The following is a 27,436-nucleotide window of genomic DNA, read 5'->3' on the forward strand; positions in this document are numbered from 1 at the left end:
GCTAATGTCTATAATGTATTTCAAAATACATTTCAAAATAGGATTTCAAAATCCTAAGTGGTGTAGAATAAATGAAAAATATTACCAGTAGTTTTTGCAACATACCACAGACACAGTCAACTTACTTCATAGCACAACTGTGCCTCCCATCTTGGTTCTCCCATGAGACATCATCAGAGGCATGAGAGGTCATAAGACTTACCTAGCACCCACATACACACAACCCAGAAATGTGGAGAGTTAATGTCAGGGGGTTGAACTCTTAACCAATAAGAAAAGCAAGTCAGAGATAAGGTCTCCTTTCCTCTTCTTGAAGGGAAGGTTGTGATTTGCAAAAACATATACAACCCTCCCTAAAGGTATTTAAATAACTCAATAACTCACCCTCATATTTGCTCTCTCAACTGATTTCCTGTCTCATTTCCCTTTCCCTAAAACTAGGATTCAGGGAACTTCCCTAGGATTATACTCCCTAAAAAAGTAGTAAAATATATTATTTTTACCTCAGACTCTGCTTTCTGGGAAAATTCCGGTGAAGATATATGGAAAGTTTATCATCTTAGACAGAAAGCAGAAGTCAGAGACCAGGCCCTGGATCCTTTCTAAAATTTAGCCACAAATCTCCTATGTTTTATCTGTTTCTAAATACAAGCAAAAATGACACCACAATAGATTACCATTTCTCCTTTAGATACACTTAACGCTGTTTTCACAAAATTATAACAGTAATCCATAACCACTAGAAAAATACAAAACCTAAAAGGGGAATATAAAAAGCACCTATGATCTGACGCTATCATTGTTGTAATTAACTCATCAGCATTTGGCCACATTTCCATCCAGTTAAATATCTACACTTCCAGTTCTATAAGCGCATACCCTATTCAACAATATATAATGGAATTGACCTTATAAATTACTTTAAAACAAATTATTACCCTATTTGTAAAGTCTTTTATTATAAGGTAATGATATCCTTATAATTGGAATGTTAAGTCTCTGATTTTTAAAAATAAACAACAGTAGACCAAATTTCCCTATATATTAAACCTCTGACAAGGTGTCTGTTTTTATAAATACAAGATACTTCAAAAAATGTACGTGTCATCACTAAATGGAGAACATGTGAGTACTCTAATGATTCTCTGGCCTACAAAGTACAAATTATGCCACTGTTCTTACTTCATTTGCCTTCCCTTGAGCATGTACATTTCACCAGAGTTTGTCCTACCATGGAATTGGTTACTTCAGTCTCTTCTATTCTTTTTAAATACAATGTCCTGCATACAAAAAAATTTACAAGATACATGAAAAAGTACAAAATTTTTATTAAATTCTAAGTGGAAAAAAATAAGACACAACTATATAATGTCTGAATCACTTCAAATGTACAGACACAAAGAGATAAAAAACAAAGGGATAGAGAAAGATATACCATACTGACACTAATCAAAAGAAAGGTAGATCAGCTATATTAAGATGAAACAGATTTCAGAGCAAGGAAAATTATTAGGGATAAAGAACATTACATAATGATAAAATGGTCAATTCTCCAAGAAGACATAACAATCCTTATTGTGTATGTAACTGACAACAGAGCATCAAAATATGTGAAGCAAAAACTAATAGAACTGTAAAGGAAAATAAATAAATACACTATTACAAGTGCAGACCTCAGCAAGCCTCTAACAAAAATTGACAGATCCAGCAGGTAGAAATTCAATAAGGACATAGTTGAACTGAACAGTACCATCAATCAACTGGATCTAATTGACACTGATAGAATACTTCATCCAACAACTACAAAATACACATTCTTCTCAAACTCACATGGAACATCAAGACAGATACATTCTGGGCCACAAAACATGCCTTAACAAATTTAAAGAAACGGAAATTATACAAAACTAGTACCATACTTAATGGTGGGAAACAAGATGCTTTTCCCCCATGAGATTAAGAACAAGGCAAAGATGTTCCCTCTCACCATTCCTAGTCAACATTGGACTATGTGGAGTTACTAGCTAGTGAAATAAGACAAGAAAAAAGAGGCAATAAGACTGAAAAAAGAAACAAAAGTCTCTGCAGGTAACATGAAATCTATCTATGTAAAAACCTTCAACAAAAAATTTTCTGGAACTAATACCAACTCTGATAGAAGTAATTAAAGAAAATCTAAATAAATTGAAAGATATTCCATATTAATGAATAGGAAGACTCAGTATCATCAAGATACCAGTTCTTCCCAACTTGATCTACAGATTCAATGCAATCCCAATCAAAACCCCAGTAACTTACTTTGTGAACATCAACAACGTGATTCTGAAGTTTATATAGACAGGCAAAAGACCCAGAATAGCCACAAAATATTGAAGAACAAAGTTGAAGGATAGATGACACTATCCAACTTCAAGACTTAATACTGTGTAAAGTTACAATATTAAAGATTGTATGGTAAAGGCAAAAGGATTAACAAGCAGGTCAATAAAATGAAACAGAAAGCACAGAAATACACACATACAGTTAACTGAGGAAATTCAATGGAAAAAGAGTAGTTCTTTCAACAAAAGCTGCTGGAATAACTGGACATTCACATGCAAAAAAGTAAACAAATAAATGTAAACAGTGACCTTCACTTTTTATAAAAATTAATTCAAAAGGGATCACAGACCTAAATGTAAAACATAAAACTCTCAGACTCTAGAAGATAACACAAGGGAAATTTTAGATGACTTTGGGTTTGGCAATTAGTTTTTAGAAACACCAAAGCACAATCCATGAGGGAAAGAAAAAAGCTAAATTGGACTTTTCTGATTTAATTTCATTAAAACTAAAACTTTCTACTCTTTATTTATTTTTTTTTTTTTGAGACGGAGTCTCACTGTGTGGCCCAGGCTGGAGTGCAGTGGCCCAATCTCGGCTCACTGCAAGCTCCACCTCCCGGGTTCACGCCATTCTCCCTCCTCAGCCTCCGAGTAGCTGGGACTACAGGCGCCCGCCACCACGCCCAGCTAGTTTTTTGTATTTTTAGTAGAGACGGGGTTTCACCATGTTAGCCAGGATGGTCTCGATCTCCTGACCTCGTGATCCACCCACCTCGGCCTCCCAAAGTGCTGGGATTACAGGCTTGAGCCACCGCGCCCGGCCAACTTTCTACTCTTTAAAGACACTGTTAAGAAAATGAAAAAACAAGCCACAGACTGAGAGAAAATACTTTCAAAACACAAATTGAATCAAGGACTTGTATCCAAAATATAAAAAGAACACTTAAAACTCAACAGTCCAAAAATAAGCCACCAAATTAAAAAGTGATCAGAAGACTTGGACACCTCGCCAAAGAAGACATACATGTGAGAAGATGCTCAACATCGTATGTCATTAGCTAATTACAAATTAAAGTAACAACGAGATATCATTACACATCTATTAGAACAGGCAAAATCCGAAACAATGACAACACTAAATCCTGAGGAGGATGTGGAGCAACAGAAACTCTCATTCATTCTGGTGGGAGTGCAAAACAGTACAGCCACTTCTGAAGACAGTTTGGCAGATTCTTACAAAACTAAACATACTCTTGCCATATGATCCAGCAATCGCATCCCCAGGTATTTACCGAAATTAATTGAAAATTTACGTCCATAAAACCTGCACACAAATGTTTATGGCAGCTTTATTTACAATTGCCAAAACTTGGAAGCAACCAAGATGTCCTTCAGTAGGTGAATGGATAAACTATGGTTCATCCATACAATGTAATATTATTCAGTGATTAAAAAAGAAATGTTATCAAGTCACGAAAGGACATAGAGGAACCTTAAATGCATATTGCCAAGTGAAATAAGCCAGTCTGAACATGTTATATATATATTGTGTTATTTCAACTATCTGACATTCTGGAAAAGATAAAACTATAGAAACAGTACAAAGTTCAGTAATTGGCAGGGGTTCACAGCTGGGAAGGATGGGGAAAGACAGGGAACACAGGAAATTTTTCAGGCAGTGAAACAATTCTGTATAATACTGTAATGGATACATGATATATGTCTGCCAAAATCCATAGAACTGTACAACACAGAGTGAACTCTACTGTAAAACTATGAAACTATGGACTTTGGCAAATACTTACGTATCAATATTGGTTCATTAGTTACAGTAAATATGCCATATTAATGCAAGACATTAACAACGAAAAACTGCTTGGAAAGAAGAGAAAAGTATATGGGAACTCTGTACTTTGTGTTTAATATTTCTGTAAACCTAAAACTGCTCTAAAAAATAAAATCTATTAAATAAAAAGTATAAGCAAAAGATGTGAACAAACACTTCACAAAAGAAAACATACAAACAGCCAAATACCAAATAAAAACGCACTTATGATACTTAAAGATCTCTAGAGAAGCCAATTCCAAAGATTTTCTTGCCACTGAAATTCAACATTCCCAAACCTTTATCATCTAGATGCCCTGCATTGTGTCTAACCTAAATCCTTTCTTTCTACAGTCTAAACCCATGATTTTTCTACCTCTGATTTCACTGGTGGTAAAATAAATAAATAAATCTGTTTGATCTATAAACAATCAGTCATCAGGAAAATGCAAATTGAAACAATGAGATACTATTTTATACTTACCAAAATGGCTCAACTAGAACAAACTAATTTGCAAGGATGTGGAGCAAATGAAATTCTTTTATTAGTACATTGCTAATGGAAGTATAAATGGTACTACTAGAATAATTATTTTTTAAATTATATTTTTAAAGTCTATTTTTCAAATCATATTTTAAATAGAAAAGTATTTAACAGTTTCTTAAAAAGTATAGCATTCATTTATGCTATCACTGAGCAATTCTACTCCTATATATCTACTAAATGGAAATATAAACAAATCCCTACAAAAAAGACTCGTACCTTAGTTTCACGGCAGTCTTATTCATAATACCTGCAAACCTGAAACCACCCAAATAGCAACTAATGGATACATAAACAAATTCTAACAATAAAAAGAAATTTGCAACCACAGATGAATTTTAAAAACATTATCAGGAGTGAAGAAGATTCCATTTAAATCAGTTCTAAAGACAAACAAAACTAATCTATGATGCTAAAACTCAGAAAGTGGTTATTTCTAGAGACGGGAGGAGAAACTGGAAAGAGGAATGAGCAAACTGTGGGGGTAACGGAAGTATTCTGTATCTTGTTTTGGTGGTGGTGACTGTGAGGAAGTATAAGAAAGCTTTTGGGCGGCAATAACATTCAACATCTTAAACCTGGTGGCTACACAGGTATGTTCATTTTAGTATAACATAAACAAAAATGCACAAGTCATAAGTCTACAACTCCAAGAATCTCCAAAAAGCAAACACAAGAGGCTACCTGAAAAAAAAAATTGAAGATCAAAAAAGAGCTCCTAGAAATTAAAAATTAGCAGAAATTTTTAAAAATCAGCACCACCTTTGGAAGGTAAAGATGAAATAATCTCATCGAAAAAAGAGCAAGCAGACCAAGAGATTTTAAAATGTCAAAAAAGAGATAAGAAAATTAGAGAACCAATCTAGAAGACTGAACTATTAATATCCTAGAGAAATAATCAAGAAGACAGAAGAAAAAAATAATTCAAAAAAACTTCCTTAAAAAAATAATTCAAAAAAACTTCCTAATGCTTAAGGATATTATGAGATTAAAGGATAATTTCCAGATTAAAAGAAGGCTCACTAAGTACCCACCACAAAGAAGGTAAATAGACCCACATCAAAGCACATCATCAGGAAATGATAGACCACAGAGGACAAAGAGAAGGTTCTAAAAGAGAGAAAAGGTAGGTCACAAACTGACAACTTCAAACTGTGTGTGTGTGTGTGTGTGTGTGTGTATGTGTGTGTGTAATAAGTCACACACATACATCTTAGTTTCTTGTTTTTGTTTTTGTTTTTCTTTTGAGACAGGGTTTCGCTGTCACCCAGGCTGGGGTACAGTGGCTCAATCTCAGCTCACTGCAACTGCCTCCCTGTCTCAAGAGATCCTCCTGCCTCAGCACCCAACCCCTACAACCCCCTAGTAGCTAGGACCACAGGCACACGCCACCATGCCCAGCTATTTTTGTTTGTTTTTCAGTAGAGATGGGGATTTACCATGTTGGCCAGGCTGGTCTCAAACTCTTGAGCTTAAGCGATCTGCCTGCCTTAGCCTCCCAAAGTGCTGAGATTACAGGTGTGAGCCACTGCTCCCAACCTATACATCTTAGTTTCTAAATACCATTAATACTAAAAGGAGCTAGGGTACCCTGGAGAATGGCTGCTTCCAGATCTGAGGCAAAAAAAAAAAAAGCACAAGAGAGCTTCGAACATCTTACTGTATGATAAACACAAAAATACTCAAAGACAGAGACACAGGAACTGGCTTGAGGGGTTTCTCTTGTTAAATTTGAAACAATTTGTGCATCAAAATGAATAATGACAATAATAAATTATATTTATTTTTAAAATGCATAAGTTCACAACAATAATCAGGAAAAAAAGAAAAAAGGTGGTGGTGGGGAATAAAAAGCTCTTCTCTATATATAAAAAAGCCAGTTAATAAATGTTAAAGAAATAATAGCATTTTTTAAATCAACATCTTGTAAATCCAATATAATAACGGATTAAGGCAAGAATGATAAAACTACTGGATGAAAAGCTGTTAGGAAACAGGACCCACAGATTACTTATTAATTGCAAAGAGAAAAATGTACTTTTTCAAAAGACAACTGGTAGACTTCCCCTTAACCAAATGATCAAATTTAGCATAACCTAAGGACAACATGACTTTATAAGCCTCCTGATGTCATGCAATGTGAGGTATCACTTACATCATACTCTTGCCAAAACCTTTTAACCTGAATTTAAACATGAAGAAACAACTAGATAAATCCAAAATGCCCTGGTCTACAAGAGAACTGACCTGGAGTCTTCCATTGAAAAAAACAAAGAACAGGAGGACTGTTCTAGATTAAAAGGGACAAAAGAACACATATCAATCAATGTTTTCAGGAAGGGAAAAAGACCTAAGACATTTTGGGGATAGTCGAGGAAATGTGAGTATAAATATTAGATTATATTACTGAAAAACCAATAATGCCCCAAACTGGAAAATAATATGGTAATAATTAGAAGTTAGTTATTTAAAGACATAAATGTAAATACCAAAATAATCCATTAAAAGAGGCAGAAGTTTTTGCTCCTATAAAGAAGGAATGGTGAATGGGAAATAGGAAAGGTGATACCTGTTTTTTGTTGTTGTTGTTTTGCAGCAAACACATAGAGCAACTATTTGGATCTTTAAAATGTGAGGATATATAACACTGATTTAAAAAGAGAATATATTATTAATACATACGTGAAGAAAATAAGACTTCCAGAATAGTTTTTGGCTTGTTTATTATAGTGAAAAAATCATTCTACTAAATTGCACTAACTGGTAAAGCCTAATGAAATTCAACATGTAGCACCATGAAGCAGAACACACACACGTTTTTACTATAGGTCTGTATATATGATGTGTTCTGATAATTAAGTAGTTACTAACCAAGAAGAAATCATTTTTTCCCTAGTCCAAACTGTCTCATTTATTGTTTTTTCTATGTTACTTCTGAATCGTTTGATTTTTTTCTTTTCTTTTTGTAGGGGGTTGGGGGCAAAATGAGGTCTCCCTATATTGCCCAGGCTAGTCTCAAACTCCTGGGTTCAAGTGATCCTCCTGCCTCAGACTCCCAAAGTGCTGGGATTACAAGCATGAGCCACAATACCTGGCCAAAATTGTTTGTCTTTAAAATATTTTAAACATCACTATATCCAATGCTCCTATGGCAATCAATAAACTACTTTACTTTCTTTTTCATCTGTCATATATGCATTTGAGTTATAAAACAGAATGTGACCTACTACATTCACCCAGATTGTCAAAATATAACTGCCTACACTCTTTTCCTTCCACAATATGCACCTAGCCCTTAGTTACATGCAATATTAGTATGTTGGTAAGTTAATCAATATTTTCATTCCTGTTCAGCTATTTGTCCTTGATCAACATTACTAATCATTTATATCATTTATAAAAGACAATGATTCACTAATAAAAGGCTAAGATTTGTTTTAGTGGATTATCCTGATGCACGAATTTTAAGTACAAAGGTTAGGGTAATGTAGACAGCAAAACTCATGATTCACTATGATTTATAGTAAATGTATCTGTCCTTTCAATAACAGAAAAAAATTCTTATTTAAAACAATAAGAAAAAAAACCAACTCACCTTTTGGCACTCATCTGTTCTTTCAGCTTACTGTACATTTCTAGCACTGCATTAAAAAATGTAACATTTTAGCTTTCAACATGAAAAGAAAATATTTTGAGAGATGAAAATAATCAAAGCAGGAAAGAGTATATTACAAATTCATTACACTTCTACACCTTGAGTTAGGCTAATATTTTCAAATAAAATGTTAAATACTTCAAGTATATAAAAACATTTTAATTTCCTTATATACTGAACGTTTTATCATATATACACATATACACACACACACACACACACATATAGATATATTACACTGAACCTGGAACACTTGTATATGCTAACACATATAACTGAGACATTAGCCTACTAACAATTATCCTATCCAGAAATTACTAATGTTTCTTCCCTGAAATAGAACTGGTACTTTAGACTTTAGTTATTTGAGAGAGAAAGTTGAGTGTGAGATTCATTGATTTTTGACTCAACACACAACATACCAAACAAAATAACACACTTGTGTTAAACTCACTATAAACAAAAGTTTATACCAAATCCACAAAGAAAAATGTCACATGCTTACAGCAGTAGGAGTGAATTATAATACAGCCAGAAATAAACATAGCAAAGCATCTTGATTCATTTCATCCTTTCTATCAAATGCAATTGTTTTATAGAAAGGAACGCAATTATTCAATAAATTAATCTTTGCCAATATAATATAGTGTCACCAAAAGGGTTTTTAACCACGTAGATTACCCTTTAAACTTAGAATTTCAAAGTACAGAATGAGTACACACTTTGCTTTCCCTCTACAATATGGATAGACAACACTTTATTTCCAGATTTTTCTACAGTCATATGACTCCTCCTATGGGCCTCCAAGTTTACAAAAAACATTGTTTATGTGTCTGAAAACCATAAAAACTACAATGGTAGCTATAGTGAATCAACTCCGACTCTGTCGCCTCACAGGACCCTATGTATATCTCTATATACATATTGTAATGTAATTTTTTTCACATTTTCCAACCAAAGCATTAGACGGAACTCATAAACTGGGAGAGAGCCTGCTGCAATAAGTATAAACTTTCTTTGAAATCTCCAACCTTAACAATTCATGTAAATTTCATATCTATCTCATACCATTTCCATATAAAAATAATGCTTTCCTCAAAAACAGTAAAAACTAACAGACCAGGAAAATAAATCCACTTTTTATGCTGTGATTTTTTTTTTTTTTTTTTTTTTTTGAGACAGGGTATTGCTCTGTCACTCAGGTTACAGGGCAATGGCACAATCATGACCTACTGCAGCCTCAACCTCCTGGAATCAAGCAATCCTCTCACCTCAGCCTCCCAAGTAGCTATAACCACCAGTGCGCCACCATACCTGGTTAATGTTTTTTTTATTTTAATTTTCTGTAGAGACAGGGACTCCCTTTGTTGCCCAGGCTGTTCTCAAACTCCTGGCCTCAAATGATCCTCCCACCTCAGCCTCCTAAAGTGCTGAGATTATAGTCATGAGTCACCATGTCCAAGCTATGACTTCTTATATCCTCTCATACTCCTCCTAATCCAAGGAGGAGTTAGGCAACTGTACTGTAACTAATGACTTACTTGTCTTTATTCCCATAAGATCTGTGAACTCCAAGTATCTGAGACAGGTCTCAGTCAATTTAGAACGTTATTTTGCCAAGATTAAGGGCATGCCCATTACACAGTCTCAGAAAGTCCTGAAAACATGTGCCCAACGTGGTCAGGGGTACAGTTTGCTTTTATATACTTTAGGGAGACATGAGACATCAATCAATACGTGTAAGATATACATTGGTTCAGTCTGGTAAGGCGGGACAACTCAGAAGTGGGGGCTTCCAGGTTAGAAGTAGGTAAGAGACAAAAGGCTGCATTTTTTTGAGTCCTTGATCAGCCTTCCACTGAATATCCAATTTAGTCTGGCCCAGTGAATCTGCATTTTTACACAAATAAAAGGGCAGAGGAAGCAATCAGATATGCATTTGTCTCAGGTGAGCCTCAGAAGGATGACTTTGAGTTCTGTCTGTCCTTTGTCCACAAGGAATTTTCAGTGGGCAAATTGTGAGGGAGTATGTAGCTTCTTATCTTTGCAGCTATCTTATTCAGGAGAAAAATGGGAGGCAAGTTTGCCTGACACAGTTCCCAGCTTGACTTTTTTCTTGGCTTAGTGATTTTGGGGTCCCGAGATTTATCTTCCTTTCACAGATTATAGGATCCTTCAAAAGATGAGATTGTGTTATTTCCAACTTTATAGTTCCAATACCTACCATGATGCCTGACATGCGCGTGCACACGCACGCACACACACACACAGGTTTATAAGTGGATAGTAGGACAGAAAGATGAATAGAGGAAAGCAGGTAGTTCTGGATGTGGCCATTAGGAACACAATATCTATATGAACTAAGAGTTGCTGTCTAGCCTTAAAAACAAAGACAGTAGCAGTAACAAACACCTGACCTCTACTTCCCTTTATTTCTCTATTTTAAAAAGCCCAGTAGGTGAATAAGCTGAATTTGGCTCTTGCTCATTCCACCAATAACCAATTTTTAAGGTTTATTATCACACAGGGACAAAACATTCAAACTTAGAGGACACCTTCATAGCTATTACAATGCACCTGATGGTAGCAAAGAGGTATTGTTAAACATGACTATAAGGAAATAGGTTTCTAAACCCTGAAACTTAACATAATAAGCCAACATTTTATTTACTCAAAGTTTTTACGTAAATATGCCTGGTCCATCAGAGATTAAGCAGAGTAGAATTTCACTGATTCTAAAAAAAAGAAAAGCTATTCTCACAAGTCAAAAAACAGGCCAGGGGCAGTGGCTCATGCCTGCAATCCCAGCACTTTAGGAAGCTGGGGTGGATGGAGCACTTGAGGCCAGGAGCTCGAGACCAGCCTGGCCAACATGGTGAAACCCTGTCTCTACTAAAAATACAGAAATTAGCCAGGTGTGGTGGCACATGCTTGTAATCCCAGCTACTTGGGAGGCTGAGGTTGCAGTGAACCAAGATTAAGCCACTGCACTTCAGCCTGACCAACAGAGTGAGACTCTGTCTCAAAAAATTAAATAAATAAATAAATAATAATAATAATAATAATAATAATTTTTTTAGCCAATAAAATCTGCTAACAGTTTTAACAATTTAATTTGTAGTCTAAGCTAAATTTACATTATAAAAATAGCATATAGCCAGGCACAGTGGCTCATGCCTGTAATCCCAGCACTTTGGGAGGAAGAGGCAGGTGGAACATTTGAGGTCAGGAGTTCGAAACCAGCCTGGCCAAAATGGTGAAACCCCATCTCTACTGAAAATACAAAAATTAGGTGGGCATGGTGGTGGGCGCCTATAATCCCAGCTACTCGGGAGGCTGAGGCAGGAGAATGATTTGAGCCCAGAAGGTGGAGGATGCAGTGAGCAGAGATCGTACCACTGCACTCCAGCCTGGGAGACAGAGTGAGACTCTACCCAAAAAAAAAAAAAAATTATATATATATATGTGTGTATATATATATTATATAAAATATCTCATTCTATTCTGCTGAATATGGAGGTTTAGGCTCCTTCCTAAAAAAAACAATAATAAGTTTCAAAATGGGACAAAGGATGGATTTAGCTTAGTATATTAAAAAAAAAAAAAATGGCCGGGTGTGGTGGCTCATGCCTGTAATCCCAGCACTAGGCTGGGGCAAGGGGATTGCTTGAGCCAAGGAGTTCAAGGCTGCGCTGAGTTATGATCAAGCCACTGCACTCTAGCTTGGACAACAGAGTGGGACCCTATCTCTAAAAAAAGTAAAAATTAAAAGAAATTTTAAAAAGTCATATACTTGCTTCCTTTTGTTTGAATAGAATGCATCCAACTTAAAGTATATTAAATCCAGGTAAAGAAAATACTGGTTAGTTTCCTCAGAATTTATCTGATGCCTAAGTAATATTTAGCCCCAACAAAGAGACCAGAAACAGCATTTCCAAAATAACAGGAGGAAAGGCAAGAATGGTGACGATCTGGCACTTCTGATGTTTTTCTTACCTTATCAGCACAATGAGATTGTGAGCAAAGCAAAAACAACCTGCTAAGTGACAAACAAAAAAACAATGGAAAACTAGAGGTAAAAAATCAGGAAAATCAGGTAAAGGTAACCAAAAGACTCTCCCCATGGGAAAGTATTCCAAGGAAAAACAAAAAAGGGTTATGGGGGACAAAGGGCAAAAGAGGCAGACAGGAAACGGAAACGTAGAAGTTGCTGTTCTAGGAAACTGATGTGACATATAATCAAACAGGAGCTTTCTAACATGACAAAAGCATGAAAATTCACGGAATAAAACGAACCTGAAAGATAAAGTATGGTCTATGTTGGGAGGCAATCACCAAATAATCTGTAATTCCCATACTAAAGAATCACTATTTGCTATTATTAAATTATAATTTTACCAAGCCAAACATTTTATTATAGACAAGTTTAACTCACCTGGAAGGCATAACTGCAACTTTTCTACTACAGTTGTAATATTTCTCTGCTGAATTCTACATCGAATGATATCTTCCGTGTGGACTATCACCTTAGAAAAGAAGGAATGTTCATATCTTTAAACAGTTAAAAAATAACTACATACTGAATACACAGAAAAGTATCATTTTCTCACCTCTTTTCCAGCATCTTGAAACCTTCGGTTGGTATCAGTAACTTGCACCTTAAAAATTTAATTTCACCTTAGTTAGACAAATATGCATAAAACTGCCCTGATGTAACTGCTCACCCTTGTAATCAGATCATGCTTCATGAGAAACTTAGAACAAAGAAATGCAAATTCAAATTAACTCTACAGCTTGAACTTGAACTTTTTATTGAAAAGGGCTTTTGTTAACTTCAATTACTTATGACAGTTCTTTTTAACAGATTCTGTGGCAAACTTCTCAAATTTACTCAGGATTTTTGAACTTTACTTGCTTCTCTAAGTCTGTCAAACAATTCAAATCACTGACCCAATTGACCACTGGTCCCCTTTTGATAACTTCAATGAGGTCTATGTGCCATTCATTGTCTGTAGGAAATGGTGATTGCATTTTATGGTAATTAAACATTCATACTTTGCTGAATGCAAACACTGGGTGGTTGATTAACATCAAACACAAAAATTTCAATCCACAGCAACATTTTAATGCTGCAGGTGCAGGCAAAGCTCAACCTCAAATTTTCCCACATATTAAGTGACTCATTAGGTCATCATAGTAAGGAAGCACATTCTGGTTTATTAAAAATCTCATTAATTTCTGAACAAAGATGCTCAGTGACCTCATTGACGCTGTAGTTAGTCTCTTGTTATCTGAATATCCTTTATACAATGGTTTTCTAATCATAACCTTTGGTGAACCAGGGTCATTTTGTCTGCTTAGTGCTCTAAACGTAAAGAAAGATAAATAGGACAATTCTTATAATTAAATATTTTTTATCCTGACTGAACAAATCCAGGTCTCTTTTAATAAATAATGCTTTAGCTGTATGGCAGAAAGTGTAGACCAACTGTCTTTAAGAAAATACACACTGCTGTTAAACTTTTCAAAAAGTTTTAACATTATTAAATAATGCTGAGGCAATCAGCATTATGATAAACAACTATTTATGTAAGTTTTTAAAGGAATTTTAGAGGGTAACATTTTATAAATATTGTACTAATTGTCATTTTAGAAATTCAAAAACTGCAAATAGGGCCTTTCATTGTATGCATGTTTTGAGTTCACTTCCCTGCATGGAAAGAAATCCTGTTAAGTCAGTGCATTACTTGCTTCAGAAAAAGAGATTACTCCTGTCATTAGCATGACAACTGTGTTAATAGAGCATACAGAGCATTCCCAAATACATACACAAATTCACTTCTTGAAAGTAACACACTTAATAATGACTTGTACATATGTACTATAAGACGTGAGTAATTTAATGAGAACAAAGGTAAACAATTTTAACATATTTCTTACCTTCAGTTTTTCTGCATCAGTCCTTACTTTAAGGAGTTCTGTAATAGCATCTACAAAACCCTGATGATGAAAATTACACATCTTTTCAATTTCCTTGTCATGATTACGGATACAAGCATCTAACTTTTCCATAAACTTCTTGTGTGCATTTGGTTGGTCATCATACACAGACCTGAATGTATATAAGAAAGCTAAAATTAACCAAAATGTATTCTTTAGTAAGCCTGATCTTTGCAAGAGCTGATATCTTAAAATTAAATCCCTGAACAAACAAACTGATGATAATATTATCTTTAGTAGAAATCATTTGTGTGAAAGTATTTTATTTCTTCTTGAACATGATAATATTAAAAGAGCCACACAAGCTCTAGATATAACATGAGGTGTCTGAAAATAAAGGTATGAGGCTCAGGAGATGTGGACCTAATACAAATTTTTAACATACTAACATTTAAAAAAAAGAATCACTGAGTGAATGAATGATTAAAGAATGAATGAACAAACTCATGATTTTTACAGCATTTACTATGTAAAGTAAATGCTCATGTTCTAAATGCTTTATATGTTAACTCTTTAATCCCCACAACAAGGCTATAAAGTAGGTATTGTCATTACCCTTGCTTTACAGAAGACTTACAGATTACTGAACTGCCATAAATTCCACAACCAGCAAGCAATAGCTGGGATATGACTCCTGACTCCAGGGTTCACATTCTCAGGTGCGAGCCCATATTGCAGTCACCACAATGTTTTCTAAACATGGCATATTCATTCCTATTGTCTCTCAGCTCATGCTGTCTCCACAGAGAGCACACCCCTCTATTCACCATGCAGTAAAGGACTACCCTTGCCACTGATTCCTGGGAGGAAAGCCTTTGGCATGCCCTGCCTAAGTGTCTTCTTCGTTTACCTGGAAGCCTCCGACTGCCAAATAGCAGATGCTAACAGTGTGACTGATGGTGAGGCCTGAGGCCACACGGTTTTAGCTGTGGAGGGGAAGGAGGTCAGCAATGTGGGCAGACAGCCAAGTCTACATGGGTAGTCAGTCATGGCTATATGACCAAACCTCAGTAAAAATCCTGGATACCAAAGCTTGGATGAGCTTCCCTGACTGACGATATTCCATGCGTGTTACCACACATCACTGCTAGGAGCAGTAAGTGTTGCCCCCACAATTCCACTGAGGACAACTGAAAGCTCACTCGTGGAACTCTCCTAGTCCCTGTCCTATGTGCCTTTTCTGTTGTTGATTTTAATCTGTGTGGTTTTTTGAAAGTTTTTGTTATTGTTGTTTTGCTGTAACAAACAGTAACTATGAGTATAACAACTTTGCTGAATTTTCTGAGTCCCTCTAGCAAATTTTTGAACCCGACAGTGGTCTTGGGAACTTTCCAAACCTCACCCCCACATCTGTTGCCCATTGTCTGAGGTTCATTTCAAGTCCCATTTCTTCCAGCAGGCCTTTGCCAATAATTCCCATGCCAAGTAATCTTTTCTTCTGCAGGACAGGTAAACTTACAACCCCTTACAGTTATTCTGACATGTAATCATATATTACTTCGTATTATAATTTACAAGTTTTGTGTTTATATTTTGTTTCCCCAAATACACCATAAACTTCTTGAGGGGCAGCCTCTGTCTTAGGTTTTTAATGAGTACACTCTCTAATACAGGACACCAATTATTAAGAATTTAGGCTCTTGGCAGCCAGCGGCTCACACCTGTAATCCCAGCATTTTGGAAGCCGATGCGGGCAGATCACTTGAGGTCAGGAGTTTTTGAGACCAGCCTGGCCAACATGGTGAAACACTGTCTCTACTAAAAATACAAAAATTAACTGGTGTGGTGGCAGGTGCCAGTAATCTCAGCTACTCGGGAGGCTGAGGCTGGAGGATCACTTGAACCCGAGAGGCAGAGGTTGCAGCGAGCAGAGATCATGCCACCGCACTCCAGCCTGGGTGACAGAGTGAGACTCCATCTAAAAAAGAAAAAAAAAGAATTTAGGCTCTTAGCATCTATGCCTACATTCTAATGTAGGTCAAATATAAGTTCTATTTTTTTTTTAATTTTTAAAAAAGAATTTAGGTTCTGTAAGAGCTGAGTTAGAACTAGGCTCTGATCTTGGACATATTCTCTTTTCTATCTTTCTCCATGTCATCTTGACTTGTAGCTTTAAATTCCATAAGCACACTGACACCTGCCAAACTTTTATCTCTGCCCTGACCTCTCCTCAAACTCATATATCTTTCCAATTAGATGTCTGATAAGCATCTCAAGTATGTCCAAAAATGAATTCCTCCTGATCTCCTTCCACAAAACCTGCCCTTCCCATAGTGTTCCTCATCTCAGTAAACCCCACTTTTCTAGTTGCTTAGACAAAAAACCTTGGACTCATCCCTGATTATTCTCTTTCTCCAGCAAACTACCTCCCCATTGGTATCACCCTGGACTAAGCCAACACCACATCTTGCCTAGATTACTGTCAACTGCTTCCTAACTGGTCTCCCTGATTCTATCCTTGTTCCCTTTCAGTCTGTTCTCAACATAGTGGCCAGATGACAGGTAATGGGAATTATCCCATTAAAACCTAAGGCAGATCCCATGTCTCTCTTCTGCTCAAAATCCAATTTCTCTTACAACAGCCCGTAAGACCCTACATAATTTTGCCTCTTTTACCTCACTGATCTTACTTCCTGTTACTTACTTTCCATTTTACTTATTCCACGGCAGCAACATTGGCCTCCTCGTGGCTTCCTTAATACACAGGCATATTCCCATCTACGCTACCTGGATAAACTACATAGAGACACAGATAGACAGTCAGACAGACAGATATACACACGCACACACACTATCCCCTTCCCTGCTTTATTTTTTAATCTTCTAAAATAAAGGAGTTTATCACTATATCATTATTTCCACTATAGAATATATTCTTTGTTTCACACTTTTAAGTATTATCTGTCTTCCCCTACTGAAATGTAAACTGCATGAGAACACAGAGTTTTTGTTTTGTTCCCTGTTGTATCCCGAGCCCTAGAATAGTGTCTATCATATAACAGAAGCTCAACAAATAATTCATTAATAAATGGATGAACTAATAGATGAATGGATGGAATTAGAAAAGGCACTTACTAGCAGTTTAACTTCAGGTAAGCCACCTGAATCCTCTAAGTATCAGTTTTCACAACCATAACATAGGGATAAAAATAGCACACACAGCAAAGAACAAGTGGAATTTGAAGTTAAACACACAATACCATTTACATTAGCATCCTCCAAAATGAAATACTTAGATATAAATCTAAAAAATACATAAGATCTATAGGAGGAAAACTACAAACCTTTGATTTAAAAAAAACATCAAGGAACTAAATAAATGAAGAACTATTCCATGTTTATGAAGAAGAAGACAGTATCATGAAGATATCAGTTCTTCCCAATTTGATCTATAGATTCAAGGCAATCTCAATCAAAATCCCAGCAAGTTATTTTGCAGACATCGATAAACTGATCCGTGGGTTTATACAGAAAGGCAAAAGATTCAAAATAGCCAACACAATATTGAAAAAGAACAAAATTCAGCCATGCATGGTGGCATACGCCTGTAGTCCCAGCTACTCAAGAGGCTGAGATGGGAAAATTGCTTGAGCCCAGGAGTTTGAGACTGCAATGAGCCATGATTGTGCCATCGCACTCCAACCTGGGTGACAGAGCAAGCCCTACTCAAAAGAGAAAGGGAAAGAGAAAGAGAAAGAGAAAAAGAAAGAGAAAGAGAAAGAAAAGAAAAGAAAAGAAAACAAAACAAAACAAAACAAAACAAAACAAAAGAATTGGAATACTGACAACACAACCCAAGATTTCCTATAAAGTTACAGTCATCAAGATTGCATGGTATTGGCGAAACAATAGACAAACAGCTCAATGGAACAGAACAGACAGCCCAGAAATAGACCCACATAAACACAGTCAACTGAATTTTGACAAAGGAGCAAAGGTAATACAATAGAGAAAAGATAGTCTTCAACAAATAGTGCTAAAACAACCAGACATCCACATGCAAGGAAACGAATCTAGACTATACCTTGAATGATAATGATGTGTCAATGTAGGTTCATCATTTTTTTAAAAATCTACTACTGTGATGAGGGATATTGACACTGGGGAGGCTTTGGATGAGTACGATAGGGAATATATGGGAAATCTCTGTACTTCCAATCTTGCTGGAAACCTAAAGCTGCTCTAAAGAAAAGAAGTCTTTAAAAAAATAGTATCTATATTAGAGTGTTAGGAGGATTAAATTAGTAAACATGAAAAATTCTTAAACAATAACTGACACATGGTAAGTGCTCAACATATACTAACGACTAGTATAGTATGCACATAAGAGACAACCAAATCCTTGTTAAACAAGTGAACCAGTGGCTGAACAATTGAGTACTAGAGACAAACATCAAATAAATATGACCAACACTCAATTATCACACCAAGGGATCTAACTACCACTAACACCTAACATTTTTATATGTCCTTCTGCATTTTTTACATTTAGTGTTTCATTTATTTCTTATACACATCAGAGAAAATATCACTGCCTCTTTTTCACAAATGAATAAACAGGTATAGAAATGATAAATGATAAATGAAAAATGAAAAATGATTTGCTCAACATAGCCTAGCTGGGAAGTAACTTCGTACTTTTCCCACAATTAACATGTATAACAAGAACTACTAACTAAATAACATTATTTTTAAGGAAAATTCTTGTGCAAGAAGTTTATCGAACTGATCTTGCTGTTTTATAAATAAATTTTTATTTCATAATTATGAGAAGTATTTTATTTATTTAATATACAGACACATTTCTATGTTTTTTAACATTTTATTAAAAGTTGGACATTTATCTGGCTCTTAAAATACCAAATAATAAACATAATATACCAAAAGAATTGTTTCTATTACAATTATCATATTGGAGCAAAAATCTAGCAAGAGATATTTCAGGACTACCCGAATACAGAGTCCCTTCAAGGAAGGATCTGACTACCTTTGTGGGTATAAAAGAAATACTGTTATCCCTTTAAAAAAAAGAGTAACAACATATAAATAAACAGGGAGAAGAGAACAATAGTTCTTTCTCAGAAGTCTATTTCAGTTTAGAAAGTTCTCAAAGTAAATCCTTTGGTATGTTTTTCCAATATATTCTTCAAAGTTTTAAAAACAAAACTCCTCCTGTTTTATAGTAATTCAGGATACTGCCAGTGCATCTATTATAGCATCAGAGGTGAACTCCTCTTTTTCTGTTGATGTTATAATGGAGAAAAACAATATTGGAATATATGCAATACCCACCCTCCATTAATAGAAAACCAAAGCCTGAGAGAGGAAAACATTCCATGCCTTCTGCTGTTAAAAAATAGAACCATAAGTTCCAATGAAAGAAATAAAAAATATTATTAAGGAATTAGTACTGTGAATGAGAAGAGTAGGTCTTGATCTGTTACGAAGTCTCAGGCTGTCCCAACTCTCTCCTGACCCTAGATAACCATTTGCTATTCCAGACATGCACCAAGCTGTACTCATAGCTGATACCACCACTTGTCACCCACAATCCGTATCAATGAGCAGAGTACACAGAAATAAAGTCATCGAGGTGAGTAAAAGTTCCAAACCACAGGAATAAATTGCATTTAAAGAATGTACTGAAGGATCAGGCAAGTGCCAGAATCAAAAATTCATCAAATGATAGAATGCTGGCCCTAGAAAAAGCCTAGAAAGTTCCTAGATCTATGTCATTTTAATAAATGCAGAACAAATCTAAAAGCCAGCAAGCAAGCACTCAAAATGCAATTAATCGGCTGGGTGTGGTGGCTCACGCCTGTAATCGCAGCACTTTGGGAGGCTGAGGCGGGGAGATTACCTGAAGTCAGGAGTTTGAGACCAGCCTAGCCAACATGGTAAAACCCTGTCTCTACCAAAAATGCCAAAATTATCTGTGTGTGGTGGCAGGCGCCTGTAATTCTAGCTACTCAGGAGGCTGAGGCAGGAGAGAACTGCTTGAACCCGGGAGGCAGAGGTTGCAGCGAGCCTAGATCACACCACTGCACTCCAGCTCGGGCGATAAGAACAAAACTCCGTCTCCAAAAAAAAAATGAAATTAGTCACTATATGTAGTTGACTTAATCCTCTACTTAAGTTGATAAAAAGTAATATTTAAAATAGTCTAGAAATTTGCTAATAAGGCCAATAATAAATAGGTGACTGAATGGAGAGAAGCAAGAAAGGAGAAAAGGTGGATACGTATCAACACTGGAATGAGGAAAAAAACAAAAGCTACTCTTATCCCAAGAATTTCTTGACACACAGTATGCATAGCAGAAATTATGAACCTTTTCTCTTGATAATCATCTAGGGTTAACCCTAGATGGTTATCAAGGGCCAGGAGAGAGGAGGGACAGCCTGATAATTTAGAAAGATGGTGGAGGGAGAAGAAAATGAAGAGAAGATGTGCTCTTCAGGTCAGCAATTCCCCACAGTGACTTAACTGGCCAGACAGGAGTCATGTCTGCTGCTTCTGGCTTAATGATGGTAATGACAAAAATAATAACAACCAAGTACTTATTATGTATTAAGTGCTTTACATGCATTATCTCATTAAGTATTCACTGTTAAAAACAGAACCATAAGTTCCAATAAAAAAATTAAATAATTAGTACTGTGAATGAGAAGAGTAGGTCTTGATCTACCAATTACTAAGTCTCAGGCTGTCCCAACTCTCTCCTGACCCTAGATAACCATTTGCTATTCCAGACATACTTCTGGCTTAATTATGGTAATCACTGCAGCTTTACATGGATTCTGTTAGCATCACAATTTACAAATGTAGTTTGGGAAGATTAAGACATTGAGTGTGAAGTCATATAGTAACAGAGTCAAGACTTAACCCCAGGTGTACCTGACTCCAAAGTCAGTGCTCTGAACTATTATGTTACATAGACTCTCCAGTCAGAAATGGTGATAAGTGGCATGGAATGCACACGGAAGTTACCAGCATAGCAACCAACCAGATCACCTTTGAAGATCAACAATTGAGAATGACTCAATAGGGAATCCCTGATGTGCACTGTTGCACCCATCAGGTGAAATCAACCAATGGACAGAAAAGGCAGATGATAACTGAGGCATAGCTAATAGGCAGTTTTAAATTACAAATGCAACAAAATAAGGAGGAGCAAAAAGAAGTAGAGAAAACCAAGGGCCCTGTACTTGACCTCAGTTGAAGAGACTGAAAAAGCCATTTTTCTTTAAATGATAATCACTATTCTTTGAAATTCTGATTTGTAGGAACAGAAAGGAAATACTGTTTAGCAGTATTGACTCTTTCAGCCTAGGTTGGTTTATAGTTATATCTACCTAATTCATATATGAAAGTGCTAGATTTATTGCCATTCTAAATTTTGAATCAATAAATAATTTTAACGAAAATGATTTTTGTCTTTCAAACTGTCTCCCAAAATTTTGTAATTTCTATTGGTAAGTCTAATCAAGTTCCTATAAACAGACAAACACACACATATTTATATGCTAGAACCAGCAAGGGCGAACATTAGAAAATTAGTAAATGTTCCATTCTCCCACATACACTAAGAGTATACCTTAGTGCTCTATATATAGATAAGACACATCAATGTAAGAGAATTCAAGGCAAAGGTAAAATAAATAAATGAGTAAAATAAAATTTGTTTAAAAGTAAAAAAGAGAGTGGGTGGGGGTTAGCTCAGTCATCCCTTCCAAAAGCTTAACACAATAAAATGTCTCCTTCTGGCAAAATGTAATGCAACTCAAGACAGAAGTACAGATGCAAAATCATTTTTAAAAGAAGAGATGCCGAGCACGGTGGCTCACCCCTGTAATCCCGGCACTTTGGGAGGCCGAGGTGGGTGGAGCACAAGGTCAGGAGTTCCAGACCAGCCTGGCCAATATGGTGAAACCCTGTCTCTACTAAAAATACAAAAATTAGCCAGATGTGGTGGTGCACACCTGTATCCCAGCTACTTGGGAAGCTGAGGCAGGAGAATCATTTGAACCTGGGAAGAAGCAGAGGTTGCAATGAGCCAAGATTGCGCCACTGCACTCCAGCCTGGGCGACAGAGAAAGACTCCATCTCAAAAAAAAAAAGAAAAAAAAGAGATGACTTTAACCTTCATGTGAACAGAGAACAAAGATGGCTTATGCCACACTAAAGATTTTACTTACATATTTTAATTTTAGCAACTAGGAATGTATAAAAATACTGTATGTGTCTCAAAAGTATAGCTAAAAAAATTTTAAGTACCAAACACATTTTCTATCTTCATTATATCAACTCTTGAAAACGAAAAGTTTTCAAAGTTTAAACATGAGTTAATTCACTGTAACTGATCATAAATTGGCTTTAGGGAATTTAAACGAAGTATCTTGCAGAGATACTTTCTTGAATTGTGTGTTTAGGGCTCCACCTAGTGGTAGTAAAATAAATAGAAAAAGAAAGATAAGATATTAAAATGTTAAAATTGGTTCACTGGAAATTAATGCTTTTATCATCAAATCAAATGTCTTAACTGAGAAACTACTGCCACTTTAAATTTTTTTGGAAAGATGCTATATTCTGTAAATAAATGACTTAGTAATCATATTCCACAGTATTTTTTTTTTAAGGAAAAGTTCCCTTTCTGATGAAAACAAACATTCATGATGTACTACTGTGAAAAAAAAACCTCATCACTGGCAACATATTATATACTGTTTTTGTTAAAAATCACGTAATATCCTTACACTATTTTGGGTATCTTTTTAATTCACTGCAGTCGTCACTGAAAAGAATAAATCCATTACAACTGTGAAGAAAATAAAAGGTATTTACTGTTTTTTACTAAAATAATGTCTACACTTTGAGGAAAATCTGATATAATCTCAAAGTATCTAATTCAAATGTCCCGAAATTACTTATATTTACTAGAGTAGTATAGTTTCTTTTCTAGACAAAATAAAAATGGCTTTTCTCCATCCCAGAATACTTTGTTCATTAACAGAATAGATATACTGGTCGCATAACCATAAAAGAGTATGGTCAGGGGCTACATCTGCATAGAGTGTAATGTGAGAAAGTACCTAGAGCAATTGCCATTAAAACGCTAGTCACTGGCTGACTTTCTCATGTATTTTACTAATGTCGATCAACTGCTTTTAAGAAAAAACAAAGACTAGCAAAAAAATGGCCTTACAAATACCGGAAAACTAGAAGAAGAAATGTTGTTCAGGCACCCCTGGGCATTGACACTGTTTGTGTCAACTGACACCTTTTGGTGTCAAAGCTTTCTACAAACCTTTATCAGAAAACAAAACTTTAGGCCAGGAACAGTGGCTCAAACCTGTAATCCCAGCACTTTGGGACGCCGAGGCAGGTGAATCACTTGAGGTCAGGAGTTTGAGACCAGCCTGGCCAACATGGTGAAACCCTGTTTCCACCAAAAATACAAAACAATTAGCCAGTCGTGGTGGCACGCACCTGTAGTCCCAGCTACTCAGGAGGCTGAGGCAAGAGAATCGCTTAAACCCAGGAGGCAGAGGCTGCAGTGAGCCAAGATCGCACCACCACTGCACTCCAGCCTGGGCAACAGAGCAAGACTCCATCTCAAAAAAGAAAAGAAAAGAAAAGAAAAGAACAAAACAAAAAGAAAACAAAACTTAACTCTTTTACCCCTGACAAAATACTATCAGTTACTTCTGACTTCCTTTGGATGCTTTTTAATGTCATTTTATACCTTTTCAAACACTAATCTATTTTCTGCCAGTTTTTCAAATGATACATTAGCCTTAAGTTTGTATTTCTATCAATAAAAAATTGCTTTCACATTCTTCTGAGCATTCTTCATTCTTCCAGTATAGGCAGTTTTACTATTATTTCACCAGTTCTTCAAATGGCATATCAAGCTTAATTTCTAGCATATCAATCTTAATTTTATATTTCTCATAATTAGTAATTAAACTTTGGTATTTCATATTAGTAAGAGTACATATGATACTTCTTTAGCAATTTCACATTTAAACTGAATTCTTTTCAGATTCTAGGTACTAATCTTATTGACTAATACTGAAATTTTGGTTACTAACTATAAACTATATTTTTCTGAATATTAAATATATTTATATAGGACAACTAACCATGTGATAATTACCAGCTTTTGACAAACTAAACATTCTTTAGAATGCTGCTATAAAGACAGTTTTAAAAGCAAACACACACACACAAAAAACAGAATAGAAATTACCAAAAGCTATTAAAATCATCCTATCCAATACACATCACTTGCTGTCAATATCAAAATGATTTCAAAATATAGAATTTAGATGTATCAGTAAATGTGGTAAATTCACCAAATTCTCCTGCAACAAATTAGTTCACAATGGATTTAAAGCCAAGATTTGGAAACATTACTTTAAACAGAAGTACATGAATTGTTACAGTTCTTTCAGAATAGGACATACCTAGGCCCCAAGTATGAAAGGGCAGTTATATAGCAAATAGTAAGCTTTCTGAGATGGAGAACATTGCCCTACATTGCCCAGATAAAGTTATCAGCAGTTTTCTGTGCCTCCTGTATGGATCCTGAAAAGTAGCAGAAGCTACACTGAGACAGTTTCCAGTAAATCTTTGTATTCTTTGTGATATAAATTGAGAATCTGATCTAATCTTTCAGTGGAGCAGCCTCTGCAATATCAATTTATAATCCACTTGAAACCCTGAAGTTAGACTCAGAAGTGAGACTTGAAACACTGCAGCTCTCTTCAGTAGCCTCCAAATATACTTAAGAAACACAAAATTTCAGTAACAACCATGTGAGAAACAAAGGGCTAAAATATTATTTAAAAATAGTAAATAAATTATCATTAGAGAGATGGGGTCTTTTTTCATAAAGCCACATGATATGGAATTATTTTCTTTTAAACAACAAATAGTACAGATACCACTTCCCTATCTCTCTTTTTTTTTTTTTTTTTTTTTTTTTTTTTTTTGAGACAGAGCCTCACTCATGTTGCCCAGGCTGGAGTGCAGTGGCGCGATCTTGGCTCACTGCAACCTCTGCCTCCCAGTTTCAAGTGATTCTCCTGCTTCAGCCTCCCAAATAGTTGGGCTTACAGGCACCTGCCATAATGCCTGGCTAATTTTTGTATTTTTAGTAGAGACGGGGTTTCACCATGTTGACCAGCGTGGTCTTGAACTCCTGACCTCAGATGATCCACTCGCTTTGGCCTCCCACAGTACTGGGGTTACAGGCATAAGCCACTGCACCTGGCCACCACCTCCCTATCTTAAATGCACAAAAGGTCTGCTCAAAGTAGCCACTCAATCTTGGAATAAAAATATTTCTACTACAGTAGTCAACAATATGAAATACTAAGAAAAAAATCTATATAAAAGTATCATATCCAGTACTCCTAACATTTTTTCAACCATTTTATCAAATACAGCAAACATGAATAACAACCTTCCCATAACATTCCCTGATTGTGTTAGTCTGTCCTCATGCTGCTAATAAAGACATACTCGAGACTGGGGAATTGATAAAGAAAAAGAGATTTAATGGACTCACAGTTTCACATGTCTGTGGAGGCCTCAGGAAACTTACAATCATGGCAGAAGAAAAGGCCAACATGTTCTTCTTCACATGGCAGCCTGGAGAAGAAGAATGAGAGCCAAGCAAAGGGGGAAGCCCCTTATAAAACCATCAGATTTCATAAGAACTTACTATCAAGAGAACAGGATGGGAGAAACCACCCCCATGATTCAATATCTCCACTTGGTCCCTCTCATGACAAGTGGGGATTATGGGAACTACAATTTAAGAAGAGATTTGAGTGGGGACACAGTCAAACTATATTGCTGATACTCTGCAATCCAGAAGCAAATAAGAAATACAATCGCTCCAAGGAAATAATAGGTAGGTCAAGAAAAGATTCCTTCTACCAATATCAAGTACTGTGTAAGTGCATAAGCAATAGAAACTGAAAATGAAGTGCAGAAAACAGGCATATACACAGGCAACTTTAATACAGAGCACAATTATTCCTTAAATCATTAAAATTTACCTACACTGAACCTATTCTTCAGAGAGGCAAGAAAGTAAATGAAGTAGTATTATGACATAGGTCCAAAATTCTTTGCACATCTTATAATAAGAGGAAGGGTCTACACTCCCTTCCTTTAATCTGGGCAGGCTTGTGACTACTTTCACCAATGGAATATGACAGAAGTGACACTATGTGACTTCAAAGACTAGAAAAGGCCATGCAATATCTACCTGCCTCCTTTAGACACTTAATCTGGAGAAAGCCATCCACTATGTAAGAAATCTGACTATCCTAAAAATGACAAGCTGGAGAGGCCACATGTAGCCACTCCCAAATGACAGCCACAGCAACTGCCAGCAATGTGAGTGAGCCATCTTGGCTGTCTAGTACAGTTGAGCCTTCAGATTACTTCAGTCCCAGCAGGTAGCTGACAGCAACCAATATCCATTTGACTACAACCACATAAGAGACCCCAACCTACAACTGCCCAGCCAAGTCTTTCCTGAATTCCTAAAAAAAAAAAAAAAAAAAAGTTTTCATGTAGAATACAAATTAGTTGGAAACTTGCATAAAATATTTAAAATAGTATTAAATTTAAAATCTTTCCCAAGATAATTCCTTTTTTCTCCATTTTTTTCCCTTTTGGCACTAATGCTTTTTGATGCTGTCCTAAACTTATTTTCTACCCCCTGGATGCCCTTCCCCCTCTACATGCTTCAATACTAATTTTAAACTCCCTTCAAATTTCAGTTCAAGACAGCTCCTTAATGCTAATTTCATAAATAGCTATACTGGATAACTTTCCCATTACCAGGAATTTTCCCAGTTGTTTTTTTTTACATAAGGTCTATATTACATTATCTTTTATTAATATGTACAACACATCAAACTTACTCTCCCCCTACTTAGTGTATATTTTATCTTCTAAGGTCCTTGAGAACTGAAGGTGTCTTCTATTTCTACATCCAATTCACAAGTGTTGTGAGGATATAAACTACAAATCTTAATAAAAAAAACAGGCTCACTAGAGGGCACCC

At 35.8% G+C, this 27,436-nt stretch overlaps 1 protein-coding gene across 9 annotated transcripts in view; it reads right to left on the reverse strand.

The window, feature by feature from the left end:
* The window catches only part of LOC105480188 (exocyst complex component 6), a 214,472-nt gene that overhangs the window by 151,764 nt on the left and 35,272 nt on the right, over positions 1-27,436 (reverse strand). For 4 of the 9 annotated variants that reach the window (XM_071069486.1, XM_071069485.1, XM_071069488.1 and 1 more), the window contains 5 exons: positions 14,289-14,460; positions 12,959-13,006; positions 12,784-12,874; positions 8,289-8,334; positions 7,263-7,340 (listed from right to left, as the gene is read on the reverse strand). In XM_071069486.1, the coding sequence (XP_070925587.1) occupies positions 7,263-7,340; positions 8,289-8,334; positions 12,784-12,874; positions 12,959-13,006; positions 14,289-14,460 (435 nt within the window). Of the gene's footprint in view, positions 1-503; positions 1,162-7,262; positions 7,341-8,288; positions 8,335-12,783; positions 12,875-12,958; positions 13,007-14,288; positions 14,461-16,992; positions 17,085-27,436 lie in introns of those variants that run through there. The other 5 variants (XM_011738755.2, XM_011738732.3, XM_011738748.2 and 2 more) reach the window with 3 other exon arrangements.

This window comes from Macaca nemestrina, chromosome 9 (assembly GCF_043159975.1).
Source record: "Macaca nemestrina isolate mMacNem1 chromosome 9, mMacNem.hap1, whole genome shotgun sequence".
In the NCBI taxonomy this organism is placed as follows: domain Eukaryota; kingdom Metazoa; phylum Chordata; class Mammalia; order Primates; family Cercopithecidae; genus Macaca; species Macaca nemestrina.